Source organism: Copadichromis virginalis, linkage group LG17, assembly GCF_057382275.1.
Source record: "Copadichromis virginalis isolate Kocher_CV1m ecotype Utaka linkage group LG17, C_Virginalis_male_GT1.1, whole genome shotgun sequence".
Taxonomy (NCBI): domain Eukaryota; kingdom Metazoa; phylum Chordata; class Actinopteri; order Cichliformes; family Cichlidae; genus Copadichromis; species Copadichromis virginalis.
Genome location: NC_140634.1, coordinates 17,769,116 through 17,791,128, shown reverse-complemented (window position 1 = coordinate 17,791,128; position 22,013 = coordinate 17,769,116). Strand labels below are relative to the sequence as shown.

Genomic DNA, 22,013 nt, shown 5'->3' with positions numbered 1-22,013 from the left:
GTCGCTGTTTGCACGTGCGCGCGGACTGTCCCCTGCGCAGAAATCCAAATAAATGAAAGTGAATATTAAAAAATGAGATGGTCAGTGCGCGCGCTTTGTCCCCACTCTCTCTCTCTCTCTCGAGAGAGAGAGAGGAGAGCGCAGCAGGTCGAGCAACACTTTTGACGTCAGGAGTGATCACTGCTGCCTCTCTCTCTCTCTCTCTCTCTCTCTCTCTCTCTCTCTCTCTCTCTCTCTGTGTATCATCCGGGTCTTCTTCTCCTTTTGTGCGCTTTTCCCGTCCGTTTGGCGCAGACGTGCGGCGGCTCGGAGCCTGAAGAACAGAAGACCCTCCACAGATGCGGTCCCTTGAGTAGGAGCTGCAGGAGCTGCGTCTCCCCCGCTGCTCCTCTCTGTGAGTTTCCTGGAGGATGTTCGCGCTCAGGATCAACAAGTCTCTCCTGCTCTGCGCGCTGTAACTGTGGATGGCTGCGGGATGGAGATAGCCTTGGTGAGCTTTGAGAACGGCGGCGCAAAAGGGAGCGGTGGAGGAGGAGGAGGTGGAGGCAACATTGCCGAGGAGAGCTGCCGGAACGCGCTGGATGTCCCTCAGCCGGGCTTCGTTCAAGGCGGGCGGGGAGAGGACTACAGCAAGGAGCTGAACACCCGGGGCGGCCCGCAGCCGCCGCACAGCCCCTGGAAGATCAATGACATGAACAACACTCTGAGCTGCAGCGAGAACGCCATGGATGCGCTTTTACGCGCGGACCACAGTCCCCACCTGTTCGACGAGGACATGCTGGACATGGACATGGATACGGAGAGCAACGAGAGGGTGCTCATCAACATCGCGGGTCTGAGGTACGAGACCCAGCTGGGTACCCTCAACCAGTTCCCTGACACTTTATTGGGAGACCCCGCTAAGAGGATCAAGTACTTCGACCCGCTCCGGAACGAGTACTTCTTCGACCGGAACCGGCCGAGCTTCGACGGGATACTGTATTTTTATCAGTCCGGAGGAAAGATCCGGAGACCCGTCAACGTGTCCATAGACGTGTTTGCGGACGAGATCCGGTTCTACCAGCTGGGGGAGGAGGCCATGGACCGGTTCCGCGAGGATGAGGGCTTCATTAAAGAGGAGGAGAAGCCGCTGCCGCAGAACGAGTTCCAGAAGCAGGTCTGGCTCATCTTCGAGTACCCGGAGAGTTCCAGCCCGGCCCGTGGCATCGCCATCGTGTCCGTGATCGTCATCACCATATCCATCATCACCTTCTGCTTGGAAACGCTGCCGGAATTCAGGGATGAGAGGGAGCTGGCGGTCACCAGCCGTCTGGACAACAGCACGGCGCCCCGGCCGTCGCTCACCTTCACCGACCCCTTCTTCATCATCGAGACCACGTGCGTCATCTGGTTCACCTTCGAGCTCATCGTGCGCTTTTTTGCGTGCCCCAGCAAGTCCGAGTTCTCCAAGACCATCATGAACATCATCGACATCATGTCCATCATGCCTTACTTCATCACCGTGGGCACTGAGCTGGCGGAGCAGCAGGGCCAGGAGCACCAGAACGGTCAGCAGGCCATGTCTCTAGCCATCCTGAGGGTCATCCGCTTGGTCCGGGTCTTCCGCATCTTCAAGCTGTCCCGACACTCCAAAGGGCTGCAGATCCTGGGCCAGACTCTGAAGGCCAGCATGCGTGAGCTTGGCCTGCTCATCTTCTTCCTCTTCATCGGGGTCATCCTCTTCTCCAGCGCTGTGTTCTTCGCCGAAGCTGACGAGCCGGAGTCCCACTTCTCCAGCATCCCCGACGCCTTCTGGTGGGCGGTAGTCACCATGACAACTGTGGGTTATGGTGACATGAGGCCGGTGACAGTCGGGGGGAAGATCGTGGGCTCTCTGTGCGCCATCGCCGGAGTGCTGACCATCGCGCTGCCGGTGCCCGTCATCGTGTCCAACTTCAACTACTTCTACCACCGGGAGACGGACCAGGATCAGTCCTCCCTGAAGGACGAGCCCAACAGCGGCAGAGAGAGCCCCGAGCTTAAGCGCAAAGGCAGCAAAGCGTCCGTGAAGTCTCAGGATGTGGAGAACAACGAGGCGGGCGCTTCGGTGGAGAAAACGAACATCAAAGCAAACAGCAGCGTGGACTTCAAGAGATCCCTTTACGCGTTCTGTCTGGACACGCGGGAGACGGACCTGTAGCCGTGCACGAGCACACCTGGGCTTAAAGCAGATACAGTCGTGTAGAATAAACCCCATTAATGGGCTCTTAAGTCTTTGCACATTGCAGTTGGAGGATCAACACATTGCAATCCTGAAAAGTTTTAAGAGGGTTGGTTTATAAAAAGCACACTTTAATCCCCATCATCTGGTAAGCACGACAGTTAAAAGTGCGGAGTTATGAACGAGCTGCAGCGCATGTGATGCAACACAGAGGCCCTTTAATAAAGCAGGGACACCTGCAGAGCATCAAATCTAACTCATGGATGAATTAGAGGGAAGTGGGACATCAGATGCTGCAGATAATCAGGGACAAGCACGACTCGGAATAATTACTTGACACAGTGAGAGGATTACCGGGACCAACCAGACTGTGTATATAATGCAGGAACGCAGACCACATTCAGTAGTGCAACAACAACAACAAATAATAATAATAATAATAATAATAATAATAATAATAACAATAATAATAATAATTTCCCAACTGTGATGTTTATACTGGCAGCAGACGTGTAAATATTCCCCACAGGCTGCTCTTATTGTAGAAAAACAAAAGTATATTTTTGAGATGCAGACACCTGTTTTCCTTCACTCAGGTTCTGTTTAAATCAGAGAGGGTTTGGGGGGGACCTCAGCCTTGAACTTTTAAATAAAGAACATTTGGGATTTTTTTTTAAACTGAGGGAACAACAGCCAAGAAAAGAGGACAGAGCAGAAACCGTCTGGAGAGATCGAGCATCAGCGATACCAGGTGAGAACATGTGAGCACATTTTAAGAGTTTTTATGTAATGACATGCTCAGTAGTGTGCACGTGAGGCACAGTCATGTCGCCGGGAGCTGTCCTTTCAGCACCACGCTCCTCGGTATGGAGTCCGATTGATGCCAAATTTCAAGTTACAAAAATTCAATTATATCTTAAATTTAAATTAAATTTTATTTTTGTCTATTAAAAACAAAGCATACAAACTTCTACTCTATATTATTTAAATATACACGAATTTTGGTTATATTCATATTGCATCCGACTTATGCTCGGATGCAATATGAATATAGTCTTTAATATAGTCAACAAAGTCATAGTCACCTGAGTGACACTTTAGATTATATACTATACTGCACTTGACAACAGTGGGGGGGAAATCTCCCTTTTAACAGGAAGAGATATGTGTCAGAAACAGGATTAGAGCTTTTTGTTGCCACCTTCAGGCAGCAAGAGAAATTACACAAATACTTTTGAGACAGGGCAAGTGTGGCCCTGCTGATCCTATAAAGAGCTCTGCAGACCAATGTGTACATGTTGTTGTGCTGTACTGTCAACAGGGGGCAGTAGTTTGTTGTTGGTTATGTTGTTTAGCTCCACCCACAGAGAAAACAGAAGTGAAAGTAGAGAAAGAATTTCTTTATGATGGCGTGAAAAGAAATTAATCAGCCTGTCTGAGCTTTTTTTTGGATCTTTCATTATTTTTCGTATTTGTGGTGAATTTTCATTTCAAGTCCTCTCTTATCCATGCGCACGTTTCAACCAATCAGCATACTAACCACACACCAGGATACTCGCTGTGGATTTTATTTCATTTCATTTCATACTTTTTGGGAGGAATCCCCCTTCTGACCTGTTCCTACAGGAGTGTCTTTATTTAACATCTGTCCAAGAATGAGTCCGAGTTTAGGATCATGTTTCATAACACAGCTAAATTATTTCAAGTGTCCTAAGAAAATGATTGATTATTCAGGCAAACATGATAATTACATCATTACTCTAAATATTTTTTGAATCCCAGCATGTTTTTTCCCCAACATACTCAGCTAAAAATACAGCTAATAATATTCTGCAGTGAACATGGAAGTCTTCATCATCATGCTAAAGCTAAGAGTCTGGAAACATTACTAAAATGATTGCAGCTTTCACACAGGTTACATGTGGCTTGGTGCCTTCAGAGCTTAGCTCAGTATCAGAGCCGTCTCTGTACCCATACTGTTATCACAGCATTACAAACTAAGCTGCAAATATGGAGGAGAAGTGACATGACGACCATCCATAACGTCGAAGCTGAAACCTTTCACCATGTATGCTTGTATGACTCGAGTATTTTAAGCACTGTGATCGTAAACTGGTGGCTTTTCTCCAGTATTTCTAAATCCAGCAAGCTTTAAAGTGGCAGCGTCTTTAACAATCACACATCTTCTAATTAACCTTAAAGTCTGGACATCTGTTTGATGAATCACTTTCACAATATCTCCTGGAGGGCTGCGAACTCTAACTAACCCACTGGTGACTGAAGTCGCTAATCCTCACCTCGCAGGCTTCGTTAGGTCTCAGGCTATGGAGTACAAAGCCTGTGACATGTAACCTCTGATGTGTTAAAAACAGAAGACTTAAGCTGGGAAAACAAAACGCTGCCTTTGACCTGCTGGAAGGACAAGTTGGAGCTGTTTCAGAGCAGATTAGTGTGAGAGTTACCGCAGAGGAGGGATGTCTTTGTGAAGATATGGGGCAGACTGAACACGGTAACTAAAATCATGACTTTTTTGGACAACTTAACTGTTGAGCCTGTGTCCAGGTAGATTTAAAATTAAAATGACTCCAACAGTTTGTCAGACTTACAGCTTCCAAATGATGAAAAGACACATCACTGTCTTCATGTACTAAGACCGGTATTTAAAGATGAATATTAATATTGAATATTTAAAGATGAAGGCAAACATTAAACGGAAAGCACTTTCACTTGTTTCATTCATGCTCTGCCTTCCTGTCGTTCAGTTGGACTCAAGCTCCCACCTCCCTCAGTGGAAGGTGGGGATTTGTTATCTTTTATTTTTAGTTTGGGTAAAAGTGGCAGTGCACAGATGGAGTCTGCAGGCGAGAAGCCATCAGCTGTCACTTTGGGTATTATCTCTGAAGCAGCTGGGAGCTTCCTGCACATTTTTCCTGGGAAACCGGGGAGCGCTGGAGGTTCGATGGGGGCATCTTAATGCACCAAACAAGTCCACTTTAGATATTTATAGAGGTTTTTATCAAAATTAGGAGAGACTGCACATCACAAAATCTGCATCCCTAATTATAAAGCAGCTTCCTCCTTTGGCCTGATCCTGTCCAGCAAACAAAAACAGCACACAAGGAAACCACCACATCTCTTTAGTTTGAAGGAGAATATTGTCTGAATCGGTCAGTTATATTCAGCTTGTCTGAAGTCGGGTAGCAGCAGCAGGCTAAACAGGATATTTCAGATGTCGCATTCCCCAGCAACACCTTCCAGTTTCTCCTTTGGGATCCCGAGGTGTTCTCAGACCAGAGGAGTTAAATATAATCTCTCCTGAGAGTTTTGGGTCTACCCCGGGGTCTCCTCCCAGCTGGGAGAGCACAGAAAGGCTCTTCATAACGTCTGAACCACCTCAGCTGCTTCCATCACAAAGAAGCAACACTACGAGATCCGTGTGGATGTCCTAAAGCACATTCAACTGAAAGAACTACTGGCTGTTCATGCATCAGTTTGTGGCTGATGGATGCTTACATAATACTCTATTACATTTCCCACACAGCCTTTAGTTTAGTCAGCAATATCTTGCCTTCTATTAGTAGTTGCGTCTGTTACCTCAAATATCGAGAGCAGTTTAAATCCAAAGCTCCTCATTTCTGTAGCTGACCACTGAACATTCGAGTTCAATTTCACAGTCTGCTCCAGCCCATTCTCACTCCCGACGCGGAATATACTGATGATTTGTCACGCCCCGAGGCGTTCCATGGGAACGCGAAAGGTGATGGTTTGTGTTCTTATGCTGCGTGCTGGATTGTGCAAACAGAATGATGCTCCTGCGATAACACATGTTCCAGCCCTGTATTCCAGCCCTCACCCTAACATTATCGCTAACCTTAACCATAACTGTTAACCACCACCTTAATCATGTTAGATAGTGTTTTCCAAAGTGATTTAAGTAAAATAAAAGTACATGTGTAGATTCATTCCAAACGGTTCTCATGTTTCCTCATTTTTCTGAACTCGTAATATAGGGACCTGTTGGGTGGCTGAAAGTGTAATATACAGACAATTTGTCACCTAGCATAAAATGTTACGCTTTGGGAGTGAAAGCGTGTTGTCTGCTTATTTGATCCACATGCTGAAGAAGCAGAGTTCCAGAAAGAAGAAGCTCCTACGTGTTTAGTAAAGTCTTTCTTACAGACAAGTACATGTGAATCTGACGTAACCCAGGTTGGTTTCATTCTATCAGTCACTACCCAGAGTTCACGACTTTAAGGTAGAACTTCAATGTGAACCAAAACTGGAACTTACAGAAACCTCACAGCAGCCATGTTATTGGTCACATGATGTCATTAAAAATGCTCCAAAAGGCTCCAACAAGCACAAACACGGTCCAGAGGTCCAGTTAAAGACAGCTAGCAGTTCATGCCACCGGCATCACCATCTAACTGTCAGTCAAAGAGGCCAAGCCCCTAATAACCCAAACTTTAAGCTTTAATACAATTTTATCTTAAAACTGTTGTTATGAAAGGAGAAATTATCCACAGAGAGAAAACCATTTGTGTGTCAGGCTGTAATAATGTTTATTTCGGCTGTGAAGCTTTAACATGGGATTGGGGACTGAGGAACTCAGGAACTGCAGGTTGGTTGCTGTACATGTGAAAATAGCATTTCATTTTAAGCATATTAAGCCCCACATATTATGAATTCAATATGAGACCATATAAGGTAAACTTCAGTTCTGACAGTTCAGCTAACCAATCAGTTGCCCGAGCTTTTCAGGAGGCAATTTTATAGAGAGAATCCAGAAGTGAACTTTCTGCTTCTGGCATCAGAATAAAAAGGTACATTTTTTAAGATTCAAGCTCCACCATTGCACAATGAGCATCTAAATGAGTATTAATGGCTGCATTATCACTTTCTCCATTTCCTTTGTAATAACTTCCAATTTATGAGGCCTTATGATCACTGGCACATCATAACAACTGTCTGCCTGTGAGAGACAGCCTGAAAAGCAGCTGGAGGAGAAACCCTTCTTTACTTACTGCTTAAAACAACGCTGTCACCGTTTATACCTAATGTTGGCTGCTGATGTTGGATGAGAACATTTGACTCACAGTCATGGATTTGCAGTGAGGGTCATCCACAGCAAACATAGGAACCATTTCTTCAGAGCCGGCTTTGTACTCGATAGTCGTCATGTAGACACAGGAATTAGACAAAATCAAACTGTGGAGCTGGGGTATGTGGGGTGTTACTGTGATCTTAGAGCTGTCCGAGATCATCCTTCTGCGGGAATGAAGGACTGTGAAAGTCTGTTTGCTTTGGATAAAATTAGCCTTTAAATTTAGTGTTTCAATGTTCTTCTTGTCAACAGTGCGAGTGAATAAAGTGACCTTTCCTACTTAACAGGCTGAAAGTTCTGGCTGGTATATCTGGCACCGCCTTAGACTGGTTTTCTTCCTATTTATCAGGTAGGACCTTTTCTGTTAGGACTGACAGGTTCTCCTCTAACATTGCTGCCCTAACCTGCGGGGTTCCACAGGGTTCAGTTTTGGGTCCATTATTATTTTCTTTTTATATGTTTCCTTTAGCTGGCATTATTCAGTCTTTTAATGATCTGTCTTATCCTTTCTATGCTGATGACATTCAGCTGTATATATGTCCTTTAAGCCTCATCAGCTGGATAGGCTGTCCACCCTAGTCCAGTGCTTAACTCAGGTTTCTGACTGGCTTTCTAACAATTACCTTGTTTTAAACATGAACAAGACAGAGACCATGATCATAGCTCCTTCTGATCTATATTCTAAAATCAGTCAGGTTCTTGCCCCTTTCTGTCCTTCTGCTAAGCCAAATATTCGAAATCTTGGAGTAATATTTGACTCTTCTCTGGGCCTTGACTCACACGTAAAATCTCTGTCTCCATGCATTTGTGTCATCGCGTTTAGATTATTGTAATTCCCTGTTTACCAGCTTGGATAAATCATCGCTTTCCCGCCTCCAAGCTACACAAAACGCAGCAGCCAGACTACTAACTCGCAAGCGTGCTCACATTACTCCTATTTTATGTTCTTTACATTGGCTCCCAATAGATTTTAGAATTTGTTTTAAAATTATTGTTTTAACGTACAGAGCAGTACATGGCCAAGCCCCAGATTATTTATCCAAACTTCTCACAAAATACACTGCTGCTCGTTGTCTCCGCTCACAGACTAAGAGTTTGTTGGTTGCTCGCCAAACACAACTGAAGATGAAAGGGGACAGAGCCTTTCAGTCTGTGGCACCAAGGCTGTGGAACAGTCTACCTCTACAACTGCGTTTGTTTGACTCTGTGGAATCCTTTAAAAAGTAGTTAAAAACTTTACTGTTTAAACAAGCCTTCGGTTGACCAACGCTTTTTACATTTTTAATTTACATTTAACCTCTTATATTGTGTATATTGTGCATCTTGCTATTTATCGTACTGTTTATTTTAATCTTTGTGTGCAGCGCTTTGTGACTACCTGTCTATGAAAAGGGCTTAATAAATAAACTTTACCTACTTACTTATTTTACACTGAATGTAAAGCTGAATTATTCTGATTATTTCCAGCTGTGTGTTTTTGACTCCACAGCAGCTTTGAATAATTAATATCAATATCTGATACTGAAGTTCTTTGATCATTTTTGGGCTAATAGAAATTAGCTTCCAAGAACTTAAAAAAATATGATTTTATCTGGAAAATACAATTCCTATAAGAAAATATTGAATCCTGTATTTCATAGCTGGTAAAACTAAAGTTAAACTTGGCTCTGCAGTAAACTGCTTCACCATCCTTCTGTAACTCATTTTACTCATCTGCTTATCAGCAAAAACCTTCTTCACTTCTGCAAACCTACATGTTGTATACATACTGAGGGCTTTTATTGTGAAGGGTAGGAGCAGGAAGCCCTTTTCACACATGCTCAGTGTGTGTTATGGTACAGATGATGGTGACAGTAAACAGAAAAGCAGGTTGGTGGGGCTCCTGTGCTTTCCTGCTTACTGCAGGAGATACAGGAAATAAAGAGAAGCAGAAAATGTCGGCCTTAGATGTTGAATTGATTGATTGATTGATTAATTGATTGATTGATTGATTGATTATACAGTCAACTTGTTTTCATAGCGTAAATGGATGCTGTGACTCAGTGACCTTCTTTTTCAGGCTCTGATTCAATAACAGGATAAAGAATATTTATCCAGAGGATAAAAGAATCAAGGAGATGTTCCCTGAGTCACTGATATGCAGACATTTTTTTCTACCTAATCATCTTGGCTCAACTTTCCAAACCTCATCATCCATCAGCTGCCCCCTCCTGCCTTTAATCATTTCAGGGGCTCTTCTGCTGACCTTTGTGAACGATCCAGGTCCCCTCGCTGCCTGAATCCAGTTAGATTATGTAACTTTTCTGTTTATCCATTTTTATCTCCACTCGCCATCGTTTGAGGCCTCTGTAGCCATGATGATAGTTGCCTTTTTCATGGAGAAAACGGTCGTTTAGCATAATTTCTGCTGTGCGAACCTTTCACCAACCAGAAAGCTGCAGGACAAAAATCTGTCCTGCAGATCCACATGGCCTCACCTACACCGACACGCCGCCAACAGTGCAGCATCTGGACGCAGTCGACCAGAAGCCAATGCACATGCTAGCCTGCATCCTTTATTACTTTCATCTGATTTCACTGGGTAATTACAGCCTTCATCACCATCTCCTCTGTGCACTCCTGGCTGCTTGTTAAAGAAAGGCTCTGAATGATGGCTAAATATCTTTGAACACTTCTTCTAGAGGTTAATTGTTTGTTTATTTGATCGTTTTAAAGTCTGTTTATAATCAATAATAGACATGAACATTTCTGTAGCTCAAGGAAATATAAATGTCAGCCAAGCCAGATGTCCATCAACAAAATATGGCATGAAATCACAGACTGTATATAAAAGATGGCTGTAACCACCTTGCTGTTGCCCACTATTTTCTGGACTCCACCGTTTAAAGTCTTAATGTTTGAATTTTGTGCTAACATTAAGATGTGCGAAGCTGAGGCAAACGTGTCCTGGAGCTGTCACAGTAGTCTTCATATTTTGGGGGTTTTGGTAATCGTTGGTGATGGTGATGAAGGTTTTGTGCAGCACAGATTGTTAACATTTTACTCATAATGAGCTTTACTGGTCTAGTTTTCCTCCATCTGGGCCCTCTCTCTTTCTCCAAAGCCTGACAGCACTGTAGATCAGACGTCTTTTAATAATTTGGCTCTAGGCTAATAAACACCTTCAATACTATACTGCTTTAGAGCTGCTGGATATTGAACGTTTCATGCTTTTATAGAAGTTGGACGGTATTTTCTGAAACTAACACATCTTTATGTCTCACTTTGTTCAAAGACAGAATAACAGGATTTGTCAGATTGGTGTAATATGCTTTGAGACACTAATTTGACTGTAAATAGTAGAAAAGTAGAAAGTACTCAAAGCTCTTCAGATAATGTTTTTAGTACCTGTTCTTAAGCTTTCAGTGGTATGATGTAACTTTCATCAGCCAGCATGAAATATACATATTTGCCTGAACACTGAAAATCTCTCTCTGTCTCTGCTTTAAAGGCTGAGACCTCATGCAGACGTGGGTCAGCTTCTCACACTGATGTGGCACTGATGACATCCTTCACTGCAAACAGGGGTGAACCAACAAGTGTCATCAGTTTTAACAGTGTGTGAGGGAGATAGATGTGCGAATTGGCACAGGCTCCTAGTAAACTAGGATTAGGGCCACTTCTGTTTTTTCAGTTGGTTTACATGAATACATTTTATTCAGAGGCAGCCCAAGTACAGGGAGTGCAGAATTATTAGGCAAGTTGTATTTTTGAGGAGTAATTTTAATATTGAACAACAACCATGTTCTCAATGAACCCAAAAAACTCATTAATATCAAAGCTGAATGTTTTTGGAAGTAGTCTTTAGTTTGTTTTTAGTTTTAGCTATTTTAGGGGGATATCTGTGTGTGCAGGTGACGATTACTGTGCATAATTATTAGGTAACTTAACAAAAAACAAATATATACCCATTTCAATTATTTATTTTTACCAGTGAAACCAATATAACATCTCCACATTCACAAATATACATTTCTGACATTCAAAAACAAAACAAAAACAAATCAGCGACCAATATAGCCACATTTCTTTGCAAGGACACTCAAAAGCCTGCCATCCATGGATTCTGTCAGTGTTTTGATCTGTTCACCATCAACATTGCGTGCAGCAGCAACCACAGCCTCCCAGACACTGTTCAGAGAGATGTACTGTTTTCCCTCCTTGTAAATCTCACATTTGATGATGGACCACAGGTTCTCAATGGGGTTCAGATCAGGTGAACAAGGAGGCCATGTCATTAGTTTTTCTTCTTTTATACCCTTTCTTGCCAGCCACGCTGTGGAGTACTTGGACGCGTGTGATGGAGCATTGTCCTGCATGAAAATCATGTTTTTCTTGAAGGATGCAGACTTCTTCCTGTACCACTGCTTGAAGAAGGTGTCTTCCAGAAACTGGCAGTAGGACTGGGAGTTGAGCTTGACTCCATCCTCAACCCGAAAAGGCCCCACAAGCTCATCTTTGATGATACCAGCCCAAACCAGTACTCCACCTCCACCTTGCTGGCGTCTGAGTCAGACTGGAGCTCTCTGCCCTTTACCAATCCAGCCACGGACCCATCCATCTGGCCCATCAAGACTCACTCTCATTTCATCAGTCCATAAAACCTTAGAAAAACCAGTCTTGAGATATTTCTTGGCCCAGTCTTGACGTTTCAGCTTGTGTGTCTTGTTCAGTGGTGGTCGTCTTTCAGCCTTTCTTACCTTGGCCATGTCTCTGAGTATTGCACACCTTGTGCTTTTGGGCACTCCAGTGAAGTTGCAGCTCTGAAATATGGCCAAACTGGTGGCAAGTGGCATCTTGGCAGCTGCACGCTTGACTTTTCTCAGTTCATGGGCAGTTATTTTGCGCCTTGGTTTTTCCACACGCTTCGTGCGACCCTGTTGACTATTTTGAATGAAACGCTTGATTGTTCGATGATCACGCTTCAGAAGCTTTGCAATTTTGAGACTGCTGCATCCCTCTGCAAGATATCTCACTATTTTTGACTTTTCTGAGCCTGTCAAGTCCTTCTTTTGACCCATTTTGCCAAAGGAAAGGATGTTGCCTAATAATTATGCACACCTGATATAGGGTGTTGATGTCATTAGACCACACCCCTTCTCATTACAGAGATGCACATCACCTAATATGCTTAATTGGTAGTAGGCTTTCGAGCCTATACAGGTTGGAGTAAGACAACATGCATGAAGAGGATGATGTGGACAAAATACTCATTTGCCTAATAATTCTGCACTCCCTGTAGTATCGCTCCCCAACTTGTGGGCCAGATCTGGACCTGAGTTATGAACGCTGGCCCAGGTGAGATCCAGTTCTGGTTTATCTGATTGTTCTGAGTTGGGGTGGGCCTGATGACCTTAAAGCTGTTGTTGAAACTCAGTTTATATGTCACAGAAAAACCTTTTATGAAAATGGAATAAAAGAGAAATAGATGCCAAACTCCACTTTAATATCAATATCAATATCCATCATCAATTCATCAATGATTTCAACAAAGGTCAGCCTAATACTTCTACATCCACTGATATTTAAATAAAGGTGTGAATAAACAATATTAAATTGTTTTTCATAGAGAAAGACAAAATTGACACTATTTAAAGGGACCAGACTTGACAGACATAAAAATATATTTAATATATTTAAAGGAAGTAAAACACAGTTAAAATGGACAAAATCTCAATCTACTGATTCTCAGGTGGTCACAAACTTCTGATCTACATTCCCATCTTTCCTGTGCTGTTTGCTGTTATTGGGCTAAACTGCTCTGCTGGATGCATCAATTAGCCAGATATAACCGTAGCACCGGGACACCGTCCAAGCGTCATAAACTCTGGCAGCACCGCCGTCGTCCTGTAATCTGGTGAACTGGCGGCCGATCTCCCAATTAGGGGAAGCCGTCTGCTGCTGGCAGCTGAATAAACAGTGTCGAGGAGGGGGCTTAGTGTCATCCACAGATCCATGAAAACATCCCTGAAAATCTGATACGGGCTTCAGTTTCCTGCTGGATAGTTTCAATGAAAAGTAATCTGTGCTTTTTGCTGTGAAGTCCTCGATGTTAGGCATTACTGAACCAAATCCATTACTATAAGTGAGAAACGCATTAACAGATTTATTCTGGGCAAATCTAGCAGATAAAAAATGCTTTTCTAGTCATGAGAACAGTAGATACTGTAGTGAATCACCATAATTAACCATAATGAGCATTCCCATTTTCACATTTGTTTATTTTATGGATGTTTTCCTACAGTCATTTCGAGCTTGTCCTGTTGATTTTATTTTGAAATTATGCTTTAATGCTTTAATTGTGAAAGAAACCATACGGGAACCTTATGGTAAATCTTTTCTGCGTCCTGCTCCTTTGTGACCTGACCATCATCACCAGGACAGAGCTCACTGAGCTCAGAGGTCAGGTGAGCTCTCTCCTGAGATTATGTGGGACCTATCCTGCTTCTCCTTACTTCCTGTCATATATTCAGCCTCCAATAATGAGCTCAGTGCAGAGATAGTAAAACCTGTGAACAAAAGTTCATGCTGCAGAGCGCTCTGAATACTCAGTTTCGCACAGCTTTTTCTACTCTTTGCTCTGAATTATGTCACAGAGACAGGTTATCCATATCATGATCATCTCAGGCACAGAAGCCCCACCCACCTGCAGTCCAAACCTGTTTACAAGTGCAGCCAATAAGAAGAAAGTCAAGGAAGAGGAGCTATAGCAGCTTGTTTCGGACAGTGTGAGAGAAGGATTTTTATGAACACTGAATATGCAAAGCTGCTGTAATAATGTCCAGGAATAAAAGCATGGAGAGCGGTATCTGTGTTTGTCCATCGTGACTTTTTATTTATATTTTTATGTGATCATATTGGGTGGACAATTGAAAATCGGATGGAAAGTGTCTTATATAACACATGTACTGCAGCCTTATTTACTATGAACAGATATTCTTCTTGAAGGATTTTGTTGGCACAGAAAATTAGACACGTGGATTCAGATGTCTGGATGTGAGGAAGCAGCCGTCACTGCACTCTTTTTTCTTCCATCTTTTGTCTGACCTTGAACATTTTCCCAGTATTTGAGCCTGAAGTTTAAGCTGTGCCCTCAAAAACTTGGAGGAGATTAAAAAAACTTTGCATGCCGGCAAAAATACCCATCCGCAGCTGTCAGATTGACTGACATCTCATTTCACTGAGAGCCGAGAGATGCTAAAAAGACACCCCTGACTAATCTGAGCCACTGTCCCACAAATTCAGATAACACACATACTGTGTGCAGTATTTACATTATCCTGTTTCTATTTTTAATAAATGTACGAAATCCGCGGGCGTCTAAGACTTTGCATGACAGAAAAGCAACACAGGAAGTATTAGTGGGGCTGTAGCAGCACATCTAATTACAGCGCTCTGTGATTAGCACAATTACAACACGACCATCAGAAGCAAATATGTGACCATGAGGCTCAGCTGTGGACACATTACTGAAGCTTTTGGCACTAAAACTAACAGCAAAAGGCAGGAAGGCTGCGGAGCCTGCTCTGAATCGGCTGAGGTGATTAGATGAGCTCTGCAGCCCCCCAACAGGACTCTGATCCCCTCTGCTCTGCTGTGCACAGGCCAGGAAAACGCTGGGAGCAGGAGAGACAATGCAATGAGGAAGTTACATAACATGTACACTCATATAAATATATTTCACACACACACACACACACACACACACACACACACACACACACACACACACACACACACACACACACACACACACACACTCAGTGCTCAGCTGCAACCTCGGCCACTGCCTGAAAAAAGTGTGAGAGCAGTGAGAGAGCAAAGATGGGGTTGAGCTCATCCTTCGAGTGAAGGCGATGACTCTGGAGGAAAAGAGTCATTTCTATGGCCTCTGTGTTTTCAGAGCCTTTGGATCTTCATTCAGGTTTGACCTTTAACCTCTGTGTGGGGACAGGAAGCTTCCTTTAAATCAGAACACCTGTAAGAGCTATAGGCGAAGACCTTGCAGAACAGACTGAGAAAACAAACTACTTCACTCACTGTAACACTTTGTTCACTCTGTAGTTTACAATTTGCCAGTGACCGCTCAACGCTCTCTAAAATGCACAGAAAATGAGAGAGGAGATCTGTAGTCATTCAGACAAATCCGTCACAGCTTGCAGTGGGAGTCAAACTAATTGAGTTTCAGTTTTTAACAGAGCTTAAATGTGCTTTTCAGCCCTGAAACTTTTATTTGGATATTGGCTGTATGTAAGTTATGAAGGAAAAATATTAAACAGAACCAACACCTGGAGGCTGTGTGACTGAAAACATCAATAGGAGGGGGAAACTGCATGGCTTCTGACTGACTCTGAGGGAGTCTGTTTGAATTTAAGTGAGTGCCATTTCTAAAGATTAGTGTGACTGATTAGTCAGGGAGTGAAAAAAAATGTTTCCTGCATTGATAAGAATCACGAGAATCCACTTTTCCCCGTCAACTTCCCAGGGTAGATGAGTTGTTGTCCACCTGTTCACATTTGTGACCCCAGCACAGTCTGAACATGTGATGGGGACACAAACTGGTCACCACATATCATGAAATACTTCCACGTTGCACCACGATTACGTACTGTTTACTTTAGTCTGAATCATGTCGTGCTGTATGATTCCTGATTGGACGGACTCGTGGTGTGATTAAAAAACTGCATCACTGATGAATCCATCTTTGAGGGGCAGAAATGTGTTTTTTTTTTAATACAGTTCAGCTGAGTGCAGAAATCTGCTCTCTTCCTCACATTTCAGCTGCTTTGTCCATTACTTCTTCTGCTGACAGTAATCTCTGTGCTGTGTGGAGGATTTATTAAGCCTCTCGTTGCATAAGAACCAAGCTCCTGTATGGAAGAGCAGTCGTAGGCAGAGGAGCACAGGTGTCCACGGGCAGACTTTAAATTCACCTGCCAATGAAGCTACTCAGTCACCTGTGACTCAGATTGATGAGCAAATATGCGTGCTTCTGGCTGAAAGTTATCTTAATGTTATGTAAACGTTAAACAAGAACAAAAGCTCTGCAGCATCTCAGGTATGACCAGGAGCCCAGTTCGATGATAAACAGTTGCTGCAGCTGAGGTTAATGCTTTGTGTTAGAGCTGAACAGTGAGCTGTGGTATATTTGAAGTCCTCACAGATGTTTAAGACAAGCTAAAGATGAAGCTTTGAAATGAGTTAACACACTGAACATCATCAACATGCCAGCTGAGGCTGAGCTGTCAGTCAGAGCTGGAGTGATAGCTGAAGGTGAATCCTGTCAGCTTCAAATGAAACTGAAAGCTGTTAAAGTTGAGTGGATATGACAAAATATAGAAGTTGACGCACTTAAAGACGCTGTAGTGTCACTTTAATGTGAACTACTAAAGTAATTTTATTAAAGCAGTAACATTTTTTGAAGCTGAAGACATTAAATCATTCAAAGTGCTTGAGGAGCAGCCGTGGAGTGTCAGTGCACAGGTGAGCCGTGAAGTTTGAAACAGTCGTCAGCGGTGGCACTGCTCCCTCATTGATTACATTTGTAGACGTGTTTATTCTCACTCTCCTGACTCACTGCCTCTTGAGCATCATTGCTGAGTGTGAAGCAATCATCAGGATGATCTCAAGATAAGAACTAATCCAAATAATCTGGACCCAGATGTCCTTCTGGAGCTACGCTCATGCACGAGAGTCTCCGGCTCACAGTTCAGTTCAGTTTAGGAAACAAATGTTTCAGAGATGATGACGTGTTTGGTTTATTGTGGACTCCTTCAGTGATCACTGACAAGTCCTGCAGCAGTCACTGCTGTGAGGGACTGAAGTCTTTATGATTATGCTGCACACTGAAAAAAGGTTGGCATTCATATGCTATTCAATAGCTGGGCCCACATCCTCATTTTAGGTTTGGTAGCATTTTTAGTAGATAAAGGCGAATGGCTTAATCAAGAAATGAGCTGCGGTTTGGGGAAGGCCTCGATGAGGACTGCCCAGATCTGTGATTGGACACCCCTCCCTCATTGCATTTACCTGGGTCTTTGTTGGTTGTCGGCCTGCTTGCGGTTTTGCATTTGCCGTCTTTGGTCGTTTCTTGAGTTTGTGTTGGCGTCTTCGCACCTCAGAAGTAAAGCTCACCTTTTGTTCATCATGTCTGCCTCCTGCTTTGTGTGTCTCCACTTGGATCCTAATAGGCTTTGCATTACTAAACCAGTAGCATATTGTCTGAGAGCACCGCACTGCTGCAGAGTGGATGCACACCTGCAATTACGTAAAAAAGATGGATCGGATGCCGGCGTGGAGTTGACACAGGTTATTTTAAACCTGGGCTGTACCGGGTCATTAACTGGAGCCGTGAGCGTAGCAGAGAGTTCATGAGTAAATAGAAAATGATTGCCTCATTGGCGTGTGATAATTAAAGGTTTTCAGCTGAGCTGCTCAGCTGGCTCGAGGTCTGTGACATGGAAATGTAAGACTCAGATGAGCTTATGCAACCTAATTGTTTAGCCCTGGAGAAGAGCAGTTAACTTTAAAATGGAAAGCATTGTGAGGGCTCAAATTAATCAAATATATGTAAACTCTGCTGAGAATGCTAATTAATCCCTCTCGGTGTCTCCGCCTTGCGTGCCAGCACCTTCCTGGATAAACTCTGATCATCAGACAAGCCGGGGGGGGGGGGGGGGGGGGGGGGGGGAGGTTGCCTCGTAATTTCACTTCACGATAGCGTCACCTCCCTGACAAACAGTCTCTGAGAGTAATTAACATATGAAATGCAAATAAACAGGTTTCCAGTGGTGCTCAGAGGGACGTGGAAGCAGAACTTTCGGAGGGGAAGTTTGATCTGTTGAACAGAGTCAGTCTCTGTGAGGCCGGCTGCACTTAAAGGTTCCTGCTGTAACCTGTTGATGGGACAGGAGGACAAAGATGCCATTTATGTCTTTTATTTATAACAACTGCATGAGAACCTAATAGAGTATCAAAGAGAAGTTCTCCTCTGGCCTACTCACATCAGCTCATGCATATTTTCAGTATATTTAATGAGGCCGTGAAGGCCCACAAACAGCACGCTGTTTTCCAGTCTTTCGATCTCTCATTACTTCATAAGTGCAGCAGAGCAGAGCTCCATATGAAACTTTCAGGGCTGACAAATTGGTTTAAGCTCTGATATAAACTGCAACAGGATCAGTTTTACACCCACTGCAGGCATCACAGACCAAAGAAAAAAATCTGGTTTTAGTTCTCTGAGCGACAGTGAACATCAGTGCGATGGATCGATCAGAATCTGAATAAACTGTCATAGAGGAGCAGAAACCAAAGTGCATTCTGGGTAAACTTTCAGGCTCATCGCAGCAGGTGGGATAGGTGTCTGCTCAGAACAGGTTAGAGCAGAGAAGAGAAACCAGGATTGTCTTTATCGAGCTGTAAAAATAATAAGTAGGAAACCTTTGAAGCCAAAAACCTTTCCGGTGAGAGAAAGCATGAAGTTCACATCTGACTCAGATCTGTAATGGTGCATATACCAAACTTATTTTTGGTCTTAATTAACTTTCCATTAACCAAACTGTTTGAGCACAGTATGAAAACTTTTTATAATCTTTCTCTTTGTGTTTTTTATTCCTCTACTGTTTCCTTTATTGATGGCAGATATTCTCAAATGTTATGATGTCATTAGTTATGATTTTCAATCGTTTTCTGCAAATAGAATAATTTGTTTTAAGGCTTCTGCAGCATGAAACTATGTTTCAGCTGTGCAGTTATTCTTACTTCATGTTTCAGCACATTTATGAAGTTGATTCTTAAAGCAAAAGTTTAGATTTTGGGCTCATTCTGTTTGCATGTCTTATATTGGCTTTGCTTCCAGAACATAAACGTATCCTGTCTCGATGCACCTGCCATCCTTTTGACATTTGGCAGATTTTACATAATGTAGTCATACAGCATTAGTTTATATTTGAAGGCAATTAAGCAATTTTAAAACATAGCTTTATAAATAAAATGGACAAAGGTGAAAATGTAAATATAAAACCTAATAGTCTAAATGCTCAGGTGCAACAAATGTGGACACCATCGGTGATAAAACGAGCCATCAAATATCACAGAGGGTCAAAGTGACAGGTGTAAAAAAATCCATCCAAACCTTTTAACTGCAGATTATTTTTGGTTTGTGATTCGTTTCAGCAGTTTGACAGTTGTTCCTCTGCAAGCTGGGAGAGAAAGATCAAATATGCAGAAAACAAGCAAACAAAGAGGCATCAGTCCAGCGTTATCTAACCAGACTGACTTAATGCAACGTTTCCAGATGAGCGGCTTCTGCCATCACTTCTGCATCATCTGCTCTGAGTGCAGCGCCATAACTGTCTGCCACAGGGCTCTGTGGCACCTACACTGCTGCTCAAAGTGATGATGAGGATGGTGCTCACAGCCAATCAGATATCCAACCTACAGAAGCCACGGTTTCATAAAGGCCTACCTTATTTTCCCAGTGGCAATGCTGTCTTTGGAAGCAGAGGCTAGTGATGTGTCTAATGCAGTTACATAAGCGCACAACACCTACATTTACAAAATGTCAGATGCCTTCATGATGCTGTTTCGAGCTGCTTAACTTTTAACCCTCGGCTGTTTTTCTCTTATTTCATTTAGCGAGGGTTGAAATACTGGAGCTATTTTGGGTTTTATCATATAACACTGTTACGTTTTTCTCTGTAGACCAAGAAATTACAATTTGGAAAATTTCTACTTGTGGTATTTTGTCGTGCCTTTGTAACCCTTTGGCACTTCATTTATATGCTGCTTTGTGAACTTTGTGCCTCATGTTTGTGAATTGATGTGGTCAGTCTTTATCTCTTTGTGACAACTGTTTTGTGCCTTTTAATAGTTGCTTAGGTTCCCTTTTCTGATCTATATATAGATCAACCATATCTATCTATCTATCTATCTATATATATATATATATATATATATATATATATATATATGTGTGTGTGTGTATATTAGGGGTGCAACGATACACAAAATTCACGGTTCGGTTCGATACTTTGGTGTCAGGGTTCATTTATTAAAATTATAAATATATTTTAACTCAAACGTACAGTTTTTAAATTTGTTGTTGTTGCTGAAACAACAAAGGGATAAAAAAATAAATCTATCTGATTGAGAAATCACTCATCTTTGGAAAAGAGAGTTTATTACAGAGAAATGGCTCTTTCCAAAATTAAAGCTATACTAAACGCTTCTTCTGGGCTATATTCTCAGCAGCATATTAAACATATCAGGTCCCCATAAGGAGAATCATGTGCTAACGGCTGTCTAAATGACTCAGGTAAAGTTTGTAGCATGCCTGCTTGTTGTTTTTGTCTGCTTCCACTTGTCTTTGCACTAGGATGATGTTAGCGTAAATGTGCAGTCATATTCGTTGTGTTTCCACTAGTGCTGTCAGCGTTAATCTGAAATGACGTTAACGCCACAACACGGCAAATCTCCGTTAACGAGCTACCGCGGATCGCCCTGTGCATGGGGCTGGACGGCGTCAACACGTTAACGAGCTAACTGCGCTAACGCAGTAGTTCCCACCATTAAATGTGTTACAGGCTACAAATAAAATAGTAAGCTGCACAGAGGATCAAAGTGTTGGTCCTATCACACTAGTATAAATTCAATACCAATGCTAGTGTTGATATCGATACTATTGATATTTGGGTCAGTCCGCCCACCTCTCTTGTTTGGTGTCTCTGTAGACAGTTGTTGTTGTTGTCAGAGGCACATGAAAAACAGGCTACAACTCTAACAAAATATCCTGGCAATCAAATGACATCTCTGCATGTTTATTAGGACTCTAATTTTGGCTCCAGTTTCGGTGATAAGCTGTTATTTCCTCTCTGCTCTGTTCACACTCTAACTTATTTTATTCAGCACAAAAGAGTTTGGGAGTGACCCATCACCTTACAATATTTCATGGTTTTCATGAGTGAGCGTGTTTGTAGGAAGTGTAATGAAGCCCACGTCTTCTCCTTTACGTTCAGCAGCAGCACTTTGTTTGTTTTCTTCACTAGTGCTGAAGCGTTATTAACATTTCATAGTTTTGTTTACAGGATTTAAAGCATTATTGTGTTTTTCCAAAATCTTTCACTACAGCACTGAATTTGGGTTAATCCGCTGCTGAAAATAGTTCCAAGATAAAGGTCATCACAGTGCCCAGCTGTGTGAGGACATTTCTGAGCCTCATTCCTCTCTACTTACTTCACTGTGTATCCATGTTGTGGGTGAAGAGGTGTCTTGGTTGCTAGTCTGCTCACGTGGACAAAGTCAGTAATTCACGTTCAGACCTGAGACCAATTTAAAACCTGGCTTTGGACTGTGGGAAGAAGCCGGAGCAGCTGATCTGATCAAAGATGTGTGTCTGCAACAGGAAGGGGTGGTCTTGGCACTAACTCGTAGACACAAAGTAAGGAAGTATTAAAAGAAAGACAAACAAGTTGCTGATTTGGATTTTGTTGATAGAAGGAAGACTTTAATCCACGAGTTAACCTAAACTCACCTACCAACCAAGCGTGTCTATACACATGTGGTCAATAAATTCTGATGCATGCATGCTGTGATATTTCATCTCTAGAGTAACAGCAAATATATACTACAGACACAAAATCAGGAGCCCACTGTTATAAATAAAGCTTTCAA

At 42.7% G+C, this 22,013-nt stretch overlaps 2 protein-coding genes across 2 annotated transcripts in view; one reads left to right on the top strand and one right to left on the bottom strand.

Annotated features, from left to right (window-relative positions):
- LOC146689248 (histone H1.11R-like) overlaps positions 1-22,013 on the bottom strand; it is a 191,684-nt gene that overhangs the window by 106,901 nt on the left and 62,770 nt on the right. The window lies entirely within an intron of this gene.
- LOC146689252 (potassium voltage-gated channel subfamily A member 5) overlaps positions 254-22,013 on the top strand; it is a 37,168-nt gene continuing 15,408 nt past the window's right edge. The window contains exon 1 of the mRNA XM_085436372.1: positions 254-2,951. Within this exon, the coding sequence (XP_085292498.1) occupies positions 476-2,179 (1,704 nt within the window). The 5' untranslated portion in view covers positions 254-475 and the 3' untranslated portion in view covers positions 2,180-2,951. The remainder of the gene's footprint in view (positions 2,952-22,013) is intronic.